Source organism: Saccharomyces kudriavzevii, assembly GCF_947243775.1.
Source record: "Saccharomyces kudriavzevii IFO 1802 strain IFO1802 genome assembly, chromosome: 12".
NCBI classification, from domain to species: domain Eukaryota; kingdom Fungi; phylum Ascomycota; class Saccharomycetes; order Saccharomycetales; family Saccharomycetaceae; genus Saccharomyces; species Saccharomyces kudriavzevii.
The window spans coordinates 230606-243537 of record NC_079283.1 but is presented as its reverse complement, the minus strand read 5'-3'; the positions used below and the strand labels follow the sequence as shown (position 1 = coordinate 243537).

Below are 12932 nucleotides of genomic sequence, written 5' to 3'. Positions count from 1 at the left end.
TGTTTATTTGAAATGTTCTTGAACATGAAAGAAAAAAAGTTTGACGTGAGACGGACAAAGAAATTGTGTTCAGTTATTTTTCTTGCCATTTGAATCATTTTCGTAAACTCTATCATTATCATCACCTTCGACCTCCTTGATGAAATGTTCGACTTCCTTGACTTGAGCATCCCATGTCTCCTTGGAGTCTCTTAATTTAGGATCAAACAACGAGTCATCAGGTCTACGATAAGAACCCCCCAATCTGTCCCATAGAGTGGTGAATTGACCATAGTTATAGTTGAAGTATAGATGGTGGACAGTGTGGCAGGCGGTACCGTTCACTGCAGGGTTGTTTGATAGGTACTGACCGTCGTGGATCATAACAGTCCAGAAGTTAACAAAGGTGAACAGAATCAAATAGGAAACCTTGTGTAAAGGTAGGATTAATGGATAGATGTGGTAGGAAATGGACTGCAAGAACCCGTCTACAGGGTGGAAAGAGTGCGAGGCAAAAGGTGTGCAAACCAACCACTTGTGATGAGGCTTGTGCAGAGCACGGTAGACTCTTGGCCAATGCAACCATCTGTGGGCTAGGTAGACACCACAATCTGTAAAGAAGATGAAAGTGAAGTATTCGATGATGAGTTTCCTCACACCGTGGTTTTCGTAGTCGATATTCATGTAAAGTTTGGAGTGGCCGTTCATTTCCATGACAAACCATGGCGCAGTCAACATTGACATCCATGGGATGGCGCTGACGGCTAACTTAATTTCCATTGCCATTTGGTTTTTCAAATAACGGGGATGGTTGAAAATGGACTTGTCAAAGACAAACACGTAACTGAGACTAGCAGTGAACAAGTACAGTAGCAAACCGAAGATGGTAACAATTACCCAAAGTGAGAGGAATTCTCTCAAGATGCTGGAACGGGGCAAAAGCGATGCGAATGTCGTGGTAGACATGTCAAAAAGAAATGGCACCTGGCCGTAGAACTTTCTGCACTCCTTGATGGCATTCTTGGAGTTCAACGTCTCCTGCAAAATCGTAGAATTACTGAATCCACTGTTGAACCCCAACCACTCCTGCCATTTGGCAGGGATGTTGGCACCCAATGACGTGGGCAGAACTTTAGCGTACAAGTCGTCCAAGACATAATGGTCAGCGACTTCCAAGACCAAATCCATATCTTAATTTAGACGAGTGATTTCTTGAAATTTTTTTTCTCTATATGCAATAAACTGACCTCTTGTGCAGTCAGAACAAAGAAAGAACAGACAAATAATGAATGAATGAATTGATAAGAGAAGGCAGAAATGCTAGTCCAATATATACCGCGATGCTGCCATCGACCGTTACATAATAGCAGCAACACAATACCCGATCGCTGCTGAACCTCTGGTTTCAATGCACCTGCTGTTCTTCTTCACCTTCTATTGTGCCACTTATACGAGCATGCGCTCTCGTTTATCGCAGCCATCGGCCTCGTATACACCCCAGTTGCCCTGACCTACAGCTAAACGACCGAAATAAAGCCCGGGAGTTTTCGGGCTTTCTGCCCCGGCCACCAATGGCTGTCGTATAGAGCACACCAAGTCGTGCCACACGGAGCGATGCAAGGGACAACGCGTCGTAACTTGCGATGCCCGGCAATCGCAGCAGAAAGGCGTCGTTTCGCGGTTTTTTCGTATTGGTTTTTTTCGCTGTTATATCATTCGGCCACGAAAAAAATAGAAATATATCCTACCCTCATTTATATTAAAAAATGCCCTATTACATGCGTCGTGTTGTACGTACGAAGCTTCAAGCCCTTTAAGGTTCACTTTCAGCATAATAGGCCATTTCAAACGTACAGGCGTAGTGGGTTTCAGGTACCAGGCTGGAAAGGCTGTGGCGATTATTGTAGTACATTATAGGGTCGGTTTCTTCTGTGATCAAGAGATGGACGAGGTTGACGATATTCTGAACAACAACCAGGTGGTGGACGATGAGGAGGACGATGAAGAGATGCTGAGCGGATTGGAAAACGACTCTAAGCAGGACCTCGAGGGGAACGATGATGGTGATGACGACGATGACGATGATGAAGACGAACAGGAAGACGATGAGGATCAAGACGACGACGATGGCGAGGATGTTGCCGAGAAAGTGGAGAAGACTAATGTGCCAATGGATGACCAGCGTGCCGACCAAAAGCCTGCTGATGCTGCAGACGCTTCTAGTAAAGTCGGATCCGAAGAGAATGAAGTGAACGATGTTGGCGGGGCGCAAGAGTCGCGGGGTTCTTCTTCGTCTGCACACGAGGCCTCTGTCAAGGGAGAAGTCTACGAGTACTATAAACACATGTTGCGTGCCGCGCAGATTGCTGATTCGTACAGTATCTACCCCACGGCAGCCATACCCATCCAAACGCACGTCAATGCTCTAGCTGTTTCTAGAGGTCTTAAGTATCTGTTCTTGGGTGGTAGCGACGGCTACATCAGGAAGTACGACCTGCTAAACTCTCTTGAGGGGAAACTTTCCCTGACGATCTTGCAGAAGCATTCGTTGACTGAATCCATCCAGAACGCCGGTATACTGCAGTCATATTGGGAAAATGAGATTCCGCAGAAAAAATCAGAAATGAAATTCTCGGCGCACAAGACAGATTACGAGCCCAAGGTAAGTCCTGTTCACTCCCTGGAAGTACAAAGTGAGTGTCTCTTCATATTAAGTGGGCTACAAAATGGTGGAATTACCATGCAGGGCGTTCGGTACATGGAGGGGAGCATAGCGCACTACTTCAAGGGCAGGAACGGTCACAGCCAAATCGTCAATATCCTGAAACTCAACGGTCAAGAGAGCAGGTTTTTGAGTGGCTCTTGGGACAAGCGTCTTTTGGAATGGGACCTGCAAACAGGTGACATTGTCAACGAATTTAGAAAATCAAGATCCGAATTGTCGTCTTTGGAAATGCGTCCACTGTATTCCTCAGTGGATGTATGCAGTAACGTCAACAGCGGCAAGGAGAATGAAAACGCCGATGACGATATGGATTCCCTATTTGGTGATGAAGACGAAGACGAAAAGCAAGATGTTGACAACGACCCCATCAAAACAGATGACACCTCTCGTGATGAAGGAAACAAAGAACAGATTTCAAAAGAATCTTTGAATATAGTCTATGACGAATCCGTGTTTATGACTTCCGGATTGAATGGTTCCATGTATATTTGGGACCGACGCACGACGCAGTCGCCGGCATTGTCTCTGGAAAGAGGACCGGGCGTCCCACCATGGTGTCTGTCAGCGTGTTGGAGTGTAGATGGTGATCATGTGTATGCGGGGAGAAGAAATGCCTGCGTGGAACAGTTTGACTTGAAAATGCCCTCGAAACCAATGCATAATTTTAAGTTGCCATCTATTTCAGGTCCTGTCTCTTGCGTGAAAGCTATGCCCAATGACAAACACATACTATGCGCATCGAGGGACAATATCAGACTGTATAATGTGGAACTCGCGGTGGTTGCTTCGAACCCCGCTACAAAAAGTTCAAAGGTGCCGTTCCTCATTGTTCCTGGCCACCACGGTGGTATCATATCAAATCTTTACCTAGACCCAACTTCAAGATTTATAATTAGTACTAGTGGCAATAGAGGTTGGCAAGGTAATTCTACCGACACAACTCTTATTTACGATATAGACCTAGAATAGTGAGTGACCTGTAATAATAATAATAATAATAATAATAATAATAATAATAATAATAATCATCATAATCATAGTCATAGTCATAATCATGATAACTCCAAGAGCCGCTTTTTCGGTTTTCCTTCTCAAATTGCCGCTTCTTTCATTTTGTGTCAGTAATTAAGGATCAGAAAAAGAAAAAAAGGAAAGAATAAAAATGATTATAATAGTACGACACTTCGTATTACATCAATTACGCGCATACATACACGTATACGCATAATACACATATTAGTTTGAACCGGTTTCTAAGTCCTTTCTTTCTTTTAAAGGCTAGAACTCTCATTAGTTATGGAAGGAAACCAATTAAAGTGCTTAATAGGTATGCAAATAAATAGACAGAAAACTGCTCGAACGCAAATTTACTAACGTTTACTGATTTTTTTTTTGACAGTTGGAGAAACACCAGCAGCACAATTTTTAGGATGGAGGCTAAGTTTAGGCAACTCTTTCATAGTACTGGTGTCGCAATATGTATCCAGTGACGGATTAGTTGCGTGGAAATCCACCAAGCTAGGCGCCAATTTTTATACGCCAAACATTTTCACTAAGGATATCAGAGAACTGCCTGATAAATTAAAAGAAGACGGTGCAAATAAATATTCAATTGACATTATGTTAGTCTCTGCAATTTCTCTCCAAGCTTTTGAAACAATCTGCGAGTTGCTCTCTGATTTTACAAGTGAAAACACAACTGTACTTGTTAGTACAGACTTCGGTTGTGAATTAGAACCAGTTGCGATAAGGTATTTTGGGGGTAAGTGTAAATGCGTTCTTTCGATTTCATGCGAGGTCGAGTGCAGACAGCTGTCACTCGGATCATATGCATTAGTTAATGATGATCAATGTATAATCACTTTGGGACTAACTTATTGTGACAGTAATTTTGGAACAGAGTTGGATGTGTTGGAAAATACGAGAGCAGCTTCGTTAGAATTGCAAGGGACAAAGGATTCAAATGTTAACAGGTTCCTCCTGGAATTGAATGTTACAAAATGGATAAAATCTAAATTGATATTGGACTCAAGGCAAATGGCTTTGAAAATGTGGGAAGTGATCATTCCAAAAATTTCGTTGAATATCCTTTCCATTATCTATGAACAATTTGATTACGAGAAAATGTTAGAAAATAAGTCAACTGAGATTATTTTCAGAGACCTAGTACAAGAACTTTTTGGAATTTGCTTTGCGCAATGTGGAAATAAAGTAGTTAGATTTCTACAAGTAAAAGCTCAAGGTGAGGATGAGATCAATTTTGAGAAAATTGTGAAATATTGTGAGAGCAAAAAGTTGCAACTTATTAATTCTACTGCAAATGAGCACCCGGAATATTTATCTCTGCCCTTTGAACCATATTGCTTTTATCATCGATTCGAATATCCAGCTCAAATCCTTTTACATCAACCGATTACTTTGGCAAAAAAGTATGATGTTCCATGCTCAAATTTAAACTTCTTATATGGATTTTATACGAGGTTACTGACATTAAGTGGACTGTCAATAAATGGTGGCAGGTGTGAGCACGCATTGTCAATGTTGGACAACAGAATTGGCGGTGGAATGAATGTCGGTTCAGGAATTAATAGCGGTCAGGATCATGCCGATATTGATTGCAAGAACGAAGATATAGCCACAAACCGAGTAGACAAAAATACAAAGGAGGGTTCCTATATAAGTTTAACGCAGCGGTTTTCGATGGCAAGCCCATTGGGCGCTAATGATCCTGCTCTACCAGCAGATTTAGAGAAACTATATTTGGGTGCAGAGTACATCAGCAATTGTGACATAAATGTATCTGGTGGTCAAAAACAAACAAATTCTCCGATTAAGGCGGATATGGGCTACAATGACAAGTATTTCCCTGATGATATGAAACGTACAGTTGAAGATGAATACTTGGCCGATGAAGACGATTTTTCTTGCCTTGGAATCGATAAAAGAGGTTCTACAAAACCCACAAAACCCTTGGAGAAATTCGGAATTGTCGCTGTGCCACATTTTATTAGGAGATTCTCGACTAAAAGATCGAGCGGAGATAAACCTAATGATACGAGAAGGCCCTATACCACAAGCAGTTTGGAGTTGCAATTGCGGTCAAACCATTCCATGTTCACCAAAGAATACCAAGATTTACATAGACAATTATACTACGAAGCTAAACCAAATACACAGTCAGAATTGGACTCGAGACGTCGCAACTATGCTGAATTAGAATCTCAGATGTGGAAAATTAAACATCGATTCAACATTCATAGGGGAGCATTACCACGCCCTCGAACAAATCCGTACGAGATACTACTGGACCACATAGAGGTTTTGAACCGTGGTAACACTGGTGATATTTTGCGCTTTACCACAAGTAGATACGGTGGTGTTGATACATACAATACTATCTTGAAAGATCAATCTATGATTATGAACCTTTTAGATAAACGGTGTGCCTATTCACCCCCGGCTCTGTTAAAAAACCGGGGTCAAGAACGTGATCCTGATCCTGATCCTGATCACGGTCACGACCAACAACATCGGAGTCATTAATATTAAAATATTTGTTGTCACTAAGGGGGGGATGCGCGAAATTCTATGCCTAAAGTAGAAACGCGGTTGTTGCGTAAATGGTTAAATCTCCAACTCCTCGACTTACAATCCTACCAGGATAACTATGTGCACAATGGATGCAGCCTCTAAAAAAAAGCGAAGAGTGGTGGTAAATATATATATATATATATATATATGTATATATATATATATGTATATATATACGTGCATATGCACGTCCTTTAAAACTCAAAAATAAATAGTCGTAGTCGATCCTTTTGTTGATGCATGTTGGATTTACTCAGGACGGAGTTAATGGATATGCTTGATGATGAAAGTAGCAACCCCATTGGAAACACTTCCGATAATTGTCGGGGCAGCGAGGTAGACAAACAAGAATTGCAGTACGTGGACTTGGGGTGCGGCACATATTTTGAACCCTTTGAGGTGGAATTGCAAGATTACGATGACAATGTGGAGGATTTTTTGATTTTCAATGTGAAGCTAGTTCAGGAACTTGAGGTCGAGAGGCAAACAGAGGAGCACACAAGAAAGACGAAGAAACATAATCCATTTTATGTACCATCGAAAGTGGTGCGGGAGATGGTCAGTAAATCAGGAGTCGAATGGCAAAATATGGTCAAGCCGAGCTGATTTTTTTTTTTTTCTGTTCTTAAGATGTTCGATGTATGAATTTTTTTCTCAAATATACATTATATACCTAAATGAATATGCATTTGGATGTAAAACTGGGGTTTCGTGTGAATTTTTGCTTACAAAATGTTCTCTGACAGACCATTTTTACTGATTTTCCTTCTCTTCGTTCTGTTGAATGCTAGGGAATTTGCATTAACGTTCGTTGGTATGGCTACTGCCCCGAATGCGATTGGGTGATCTGCCTTCCTACCACGATTGCTAAACAGATCTAGTTCTACATTGGCATCCAGTAGTAGTTCTTTCAAAATAAACCATTTTCTTTCTTTCTGTGAAAGTGTTTCATACTCTTCGAGTAGGCTTTCTTGAATTTTGGTTAGTATATCAATTTTTTCACCGTCTGGTAAACCGATATCCTCAGTCTCTTGACCTTGTTCCGCTTCATTTAGTATTACAATTTGATCATTAACAGCCTGTAGAAACTTGTCATTCATAGTGTAGAGGTTATCTTTGTACAACCTCGTCTTGAGAGTACTTATATCAATCTCATCCTGATTGGCGTTGGTTACCACATTCCCTGGAGAATTTTTTATCATTTCATAGTTCATTTTCGATATATCATCTACGGCAACAATGTGTCTTTTGAATGTTGAGTTATTGGTGTGACTGGAGAAAGTGGAGGTCGGATTTGCATCGGCGGCAGTAGATGGAGCTGAAGACCCTTGTGGATTCAAAACTTCGGTATTGTGAAATTTCTTGTGATGTGGATCTTTCTCCAAAAAATCTGGGGTTTTGATACTTTTGTAGTGTTGAGTAGCCGCATGAGCGAATTGCACTTGTTTATCAGTTGCCAATAGTTCTTCGAATTTCATTGTTCCGGTTCCATTGGGGGCAGCTAGGTCAGTCGACAACGCAACTCCTCCTTTCACACCATGCCCTTTTCTTTAGACATCCTTCCTTTTTGTCAGGATTCGTGCTTAGTGCCGGCCTAACAAAAATTTTTCAGCAGAATAAAATAAAAGATAGAAACAGACAGAAAATGCGATGAGATGACAAAGTTTCTTTATAAGAAAAGGTAAGGGACAAGGAAGGGATAAAATGGATCAGAGTGTAGAAGAGCTATTCGGAGCATTAAGAGATGCTAGTGCGAGTTTGGAAGCGAAAAGTGCTACGAAGAAGCAAGATACTTTCGAACAAGAGGATGTTTTGCAAATTGACAAGAATGATGATGAAGTAGACACTGAAAGTAAATTCCAAGAAATTGAGGCTGGTCTAAAGAAGCTCCCCAAGTTGGAGAATGGATTCGATGTCTTGGCTAAGAAAAAGACGAAGAAAAGTCAGTTGCCGAGTGTTCAGACAAAAGAGCAAGGAAGTTCCAAGAAGAGTAACAAAGACGATAGTGATTGGTTCTCCTTACCAAAGCCAGATGATAACATGCGTCGTGAAGTGCAACGAGATTTACTGCTGATCAAACATAGATCCGCTCTGGATCCAAAGAGGCACTACAAAAAGCAGCGTTGGGAAGTTCCAGAGAGGTTTGCCATTGGGACTATAGTTGAAGATAAGAGTGAGTTCTACAGTAGTCGTATGAACAAAAAAGAAAGAAAGTCTACTATTTTGGAAACACTTATGGGCGACGAGACCTCGAACAAGTACTTCAAACGTAAATATAGCGAAATTCAGGAGAAGTCCACTAGTGGTAGAAAGGCACATTACAAGAAAATAAAAGAAATGAGGAAGAAACGCAAATAAGGCAGTGGCCGTTTCTCGGCCCTTTTCTCCCATGTAGTGTATTGTAAAGTAGTCTAAGTATTACGTAGAAACATTTAAAAGAATCAATAATTTGCATATCGTTTAAGAAAAAAAGAATTTCAAAATATGGTAAACAATTATCGGCTTTTGCACAGGATACGAATAGCCAGATATAAAAAGAAGAATCACTCGAAACAAGCACGAGAAAGAAGCCTCCCTACCTGAGCAGAACCATACAGAGAAAGTAATCGGAGATAATGAAGCTAGGTCGTCGTGAGCAACAGTTCTACTTGTGGTACTTCATCGTTCACATTCCTATCACGGTATTCATTGACTCATCAGTGGTCATCCCTGCAAAATGGCAATTGGCGATTGCGCAAAAGATCGTCCATAACCACATTACAAAGCAACACGATTTTCTTCTGTCAGAGAAACCAGAATGGCTGTACTGGTTTGTAGTTCTTGAACTAGTTCTACAACTTCCCCTTTTTGGCTATTTCGTCAATAAACTGTGGAATCTAAGCGAATTACAAGTCAACACAGACGCCAAGCTGCAAAAGTGGTTGCGAATCTACGGTTGGAATGCCTCACTAACTACACTGATATGTATTATTGTCATCTTCAAGCGTGGTTATATCCCGGATGATGTTTTGAAAACAAGCTTGACCATGACACAGAAGTGCCAGCTGGCTTCTGTGTACCTGCCCACATTCTTCATTCCGTTACGTCTATGCTCTGTATAGTCGATGCGCACTATGTATACGACATAGATGGTTTTATAGTTGTTTAATAAACGTCCAATCTATTCTATCAGACAGGTGCTGCTGCGGTGGAATCCTCCACTATTTTCTTACTTTTAAACGCGTCACAAAATTTTCGCGTCCCCCCTAGCGAAATGGCTGGTTTTGTCTCAAAATACTACTATCCTTGATGTGTTTTAACAAACTTATATTTGTGAGCTATAGTCTTCTGCTGTTCCTCCCTCATCGTTAGATTCCCATTCTCTCGCTTATTCCCCTTACTCTCGCTATCGCTGCGCTGTATTCAGGCACAAGGATATATGTATATTACGCTACCGGTATATATAATATTCGTACACATATAAGGGCACGTTGACCAATTTTTTTACCATAATTAAACTACACCTACCACTCACTCAATAACGAGATCATGCACGGGTACGTACCTCCTAGTCAGCGGTTGTTTCATACCAGGCACAGAATAACAAGAGATGATTTAAAAGAAGAGCCCTTAAATGCAGGGGTCACGGATTGGACGACGATCCTGGACACCACGATAGATAAGGATACTAACCTGATCAGTTATGCAGTGCCCATAATAAATAACTTTGCCATTCCTCGAGCACATTCGCAGGGGCAACCTGCGACTTCCACACCAAATAACAAATCAACGGTGTATTCCTCTACGTCTTCCTCTGCGTCCTCGGTATTCTCCGATGGTTTGTTTACTCCGAACATCAATAGGAACTCTTCAGGATCATCTTCCTTAGTGATCACATCGCAAAAAAATCTCAGTGTAGACTCACTGATCCAGGAAAATAAAAGAAAAATCAATAATGAAAGGGAATCGCTATCAGTTATTGCGAACAATAATAACGAAACGCTGTGCACTCATACCGATCCGTCCATACAGAATCAGATTAAGTCACAAACAAAGAGAAATATTTTGAATTTAAAGTTTCAAAATAGAAAGTTATTTAGAAGAGAACTGAAATTGGAAAAATTTTGGGATAATTTAAGAAGTTATCATACTTCTGACGATGACGGTGATCTGTTACTGGTCATAAGAAAGCACAACTTGTATTGGTTTGGAATACCGAATGATTTCCGCCTCCCAATATACTGGAGATGTCTATATCATTATAGCGAATTAGGCGAGACTGCTTCTTCAAGTCTGTGCACTAAAAGCCCGTTGTATATGGCTATAAAGAATTGCTGTAATAACGACGAGCAGGAAGCTTTATCCCGGACTATCTTCATCAATTTGACGAAAAAAGTTAGTTGGTTAAACGGTCGTTTCATTGATAATAAAAAGCATGGGGATTGTTACACGGTTACCAAAGGTAAATTCTATCAGAACTTTCCAAACTTATATTACCATTTGAAGGACAAATTGAAAGTGGACGTCATAACGGATTTCGTCAAACCCGTGATAAGAAATTTTATAGTCAATTCGCTAAACAAGCACAAGCTGGATGGGATTGGTTTAGAACTATTGGATATTTTAATAGTGACGTCTTACTATGGACCGGATAATATCAATGTTTTCTTAATGGATGCGTTTATCTTGAACTTATTGAAACAATGTCATTACAAGTTCTTCGTTAGCAATATCTCTGAGCTGGTTATGCAGGTTTCAAAGATCGATTGCGACCTGGTCATTCTGTTGGAGGATTTAAGGTCGCAGGTTGACTTGGATTAAATAATAGGCAAAAGGAATTATACGGGAAAAAAAATAAAATAAAACAAAGGTAATCAAAAACTCAGGTCGGTGTACCATGGTGAAGAACGCAGAATTCAACCAATAAATAAAAGAACACTCAATACATTATATAATCAAACAGCAGCCACAACGAAGTCCCAATAACTATAATAAATAGCCGCAAAGTTATATTTTCTATATCTGAAAATTCGGACTAAACATAACTTTTTTACTTCAACTTAACACTGGAATGATATACTCGATTTCAGGCCATTTGACTGTCCCATAAAAGAAACCAAAACGCCACATTGGCAAAATCACTTGAGTACAAGTAAAAATAATGAGAAAGCATAAAACTTGTAAATATTATAATTTTTGAATTTGGTTAAAAAATTTTATACTATGATTGCATTAAAAATACAGATAGATGATGACGCTTCAAAGAGAGAAGCAAAAATATATATGAGATAAAGATAAACGATAGATGAATTTCAAAAAAGGAAAAAGAAGGAAAAACTAGAAGGAAAGGCGGTGCTTCCATTCTTTTTTATCTTTCTTCCTCAATTCCTTACAATATTCACACACATTGCAAGGTTTTCACAATGATTACCATTCAACGTTGTCTGCATTTTCTTCAGCCCATTCAGTAGCTTCAGCTTGACCTTCAGTAACTTCTTCCTTGACTTCTTCTTCTTCACCCTCTTCGGCAACAGCTTCTTCAGCAACTTGCTCCGCTTCTTCTGGGTTTCTGTAGAAGTATAAATCTGGCATGATAGACCATGGTTGAGTTCTGTCGACCAAAGCACCTCTTAGTCTCAAAACTTCTCTGGCCAACAAGTACCAGATTAAACCAATGGAGTGCTTACCTCTGTTGTTACATGGGATAGCGACATCAACGAACTCGGATGGAGAGTCCAAATCAGTCAAAGCAATGACTGGAATGTTAACGTAAGAAGCTTCCTTAATGGCTTGAGCATCTAATCTTGGATCGGTGACAATAACTAATCTTGGTTCCTTGAAAGAACGGGTGATGTAATTGGTGAAAGAACCTGGGGTGAATCTACCAGCAATTGGAGTAGCTCCAGTGTGAGCAGCAAACTTCAAGACAGCTCTTTGACCATAAGTTCTGGAGGAGATGGCAACGACATCTTCTGGGTTTGGAATGGCAGCAATAATTCTAGCAGCCAAAACCAACTTTTCCCAGGTCTTACCAACGTTGATAACGTGAACACCGTCTGGTCTAGCATTGAAAACGTATGGCTCTTGGTGGACCTAAAAAAAAGAGAGAAAAAAAAGACAATTTATGTTAGTAAGAGTGTTCATTTGTGCACATGGTGCTCGATGGCTAATAAAGTATCGAATTATGTCCGAAGAGTTTTTTTTTGCAGCATTGCTGCTTCTTTCGTATTCACATTTTTTCCCAACGCATTCGAGGAGATTTATTCATATTAAGTCTTCCCTCATTGTTCCACATTAAGAAATAAGTTGGCAATTCTTCCAAATTCGTCATCTTTCTAAGACTTCTCTAAAATCTGTGTCTTTGACTTTCTGAACTCAAAATCATGAAAAACTCGGGGAAACATTCTTTTCGAGGTTTATTATCGTCAATGGAAATATATTCATATGGGATACGGTACATACTTGAACGTTTCTAGCACCTAAGTGTGTGTTAGCGGCCAACAAAAGTTGGGCATCCTCTGGAGTCAAATCAAAAGTAGCTGGTAAAGACATTATCCTATCAGTTTCTTATCTTATCTCTTATTGTGCTATTTCGGTATCCTAAAAACAAACTTAACAACTCGCGATTTCTCAATACGAAGATTCAAATTTGATCATA

At 40.2% G+C, this 12932-nt stretch overlaps 9 protein-coding genes across 9 annotated transcripts; 6 read left to right on the top strand and 3 right to left on the bottom strand.

Moving 5' to 3' along the window:
- Positions 1-69: 69 nt before the first annotated feature.
- On the bottom strand, positions 70-1167 carry ERG3 (C-5 sterol desaturase; the record flags this gene model as incomplete). Its single annotated transcript, XM_056229684.1, has 1 exon — positions 70-1167. The coding sequence occupies one exon, from the start codon at positions 1165-1167 to the stop codon at positions 70-72; it is 1098 nt and encodes a 365-aa protein (XP_056083678.1).
- A 754-nt stretch (positions 1168-1921) lies between these two features.
- Positions 1922-3673, top strand: SPT8 (SAGA complex subunit SPT8; the record flags this gene model as incomplete). The annotated part of the gene is made up of 1 exon (XM_056229683.1): positions 1922-3673. The coding sequence occupies one exon, from the start codon at positions 1922-1924 to the stop codon at positions 3671-3673; it is 1752 nt and encodes a 583-aa protein (XP_056083677.1).
- Positions 3674-4000: 327 nt separating this feature from the next.
- OSW2 (Osw2p) lies at positions 4001-6247 on the top strand (the record flags this gene model as incomplete). Its single annotated transcript, XM_056229682.1, has 2 exons — positions 4001-4031; positions 4104-6247. 2 exons carry the CDS (start codon positions 4001-4003, stop codon positions 6245-6247), a joined length of 2175 nt encoding a protein of 724 aa, XP_056083676.1.
- A 315-nt stretch (positions 6248-6562) lies between these two features.
- NRS1 (Nrs1p) lies at positions 6563-6901 on the top strand (the record flags this gene model as incomplete). The annotated part of the gene is made up of 1 exon (XM_056229680.1): positions 6563-6901. One exon carries the CDS (start codon positions 6563-6565, stop codon positions 6899-6901), a length of 339 nt encoding a protein of 112 aa, XP_056083675.1.
- Positions 6902-7020: 119 nt separating this feature from the next.
- On the bottom strand, positions 7021-7773 carry IES3 (Ies3p; the record flags this gene model as incomplete). Its single annotated transcript, XM_056229679.1, has 1 exon — positions 7021-7773. The coding sequence occupies one exon, from the start codon at positions 7771-7773 to the stop codon at positions 7021-7023; it is 753 nt and encodes a 250-aa protein (XP_056083674.1).
- A 226-nt stretch (positions 7774-7999) lies between these two features.
- Positions 8000-8653, top strand: FCF2 (Fcf2p; the record flags this gene model as incomplete). The annotated part of the gene is made up of 1 exon (XM_056229678.1): positions 8000-8653. The coding sequence occupies one exon, from the start codon at positions 8000-8002 to the stop codon at positions 8651-8653; it is 654 nt and encodes a 217-aa protein (XP_056083673.1).
- A 257-nt stretch (positions 8654-8910) lies between these two features.
- EMA19 (Ema19p) lies at positions 8911-9396 on the top strand (the record flags this gene model as incomplete). The annotated part of the gene is made up of 1 exon (XM_056229677.1): positions 8911-9396. One exon carries the CDS (start codon positions 8911-8913, stop codon positions 9394-9396), a length of 486 nt encoding a protein of 161 aa, XP_056083672.1.
- A 427-nt stretch (positions 9397-9823) lies between these two features.
- On the top strand, positions 9824-11095 carry MLO50 (Mlo50p; the record flags this gene model as incomplete). The annotated part of the gene is made up of 1 exon (XM_056229676.1): positions 9824-11095. The coding sequence occupies one exon, from the start codon at positions 9824-9826 to the stop codon at positions 11093-11095; it is 1272 nt and encodes a 423-aa protein (XP_056083671.1).
- A 606-nt stretch (positions 11096-11701) lies between these two features.
- On the bottom strand, positions 11702-12826 carry RPS0B (40S ribosomal protein uS2; the record flags this gene model as incomplete). Its single annotated transcript, XM_056229675.1, has 2 exons — positions 11702-12367; positions 12737-12826. 2 exons carry the CDS (start codon positions 12824-12826, stop codon positions 11702-11704), a joined length of 756 nt encoding a protein of 251 aa, XP_056083670.1.
- Between the last annotated feature and the right edge of the window lie 106 nt (positions 12827-12932).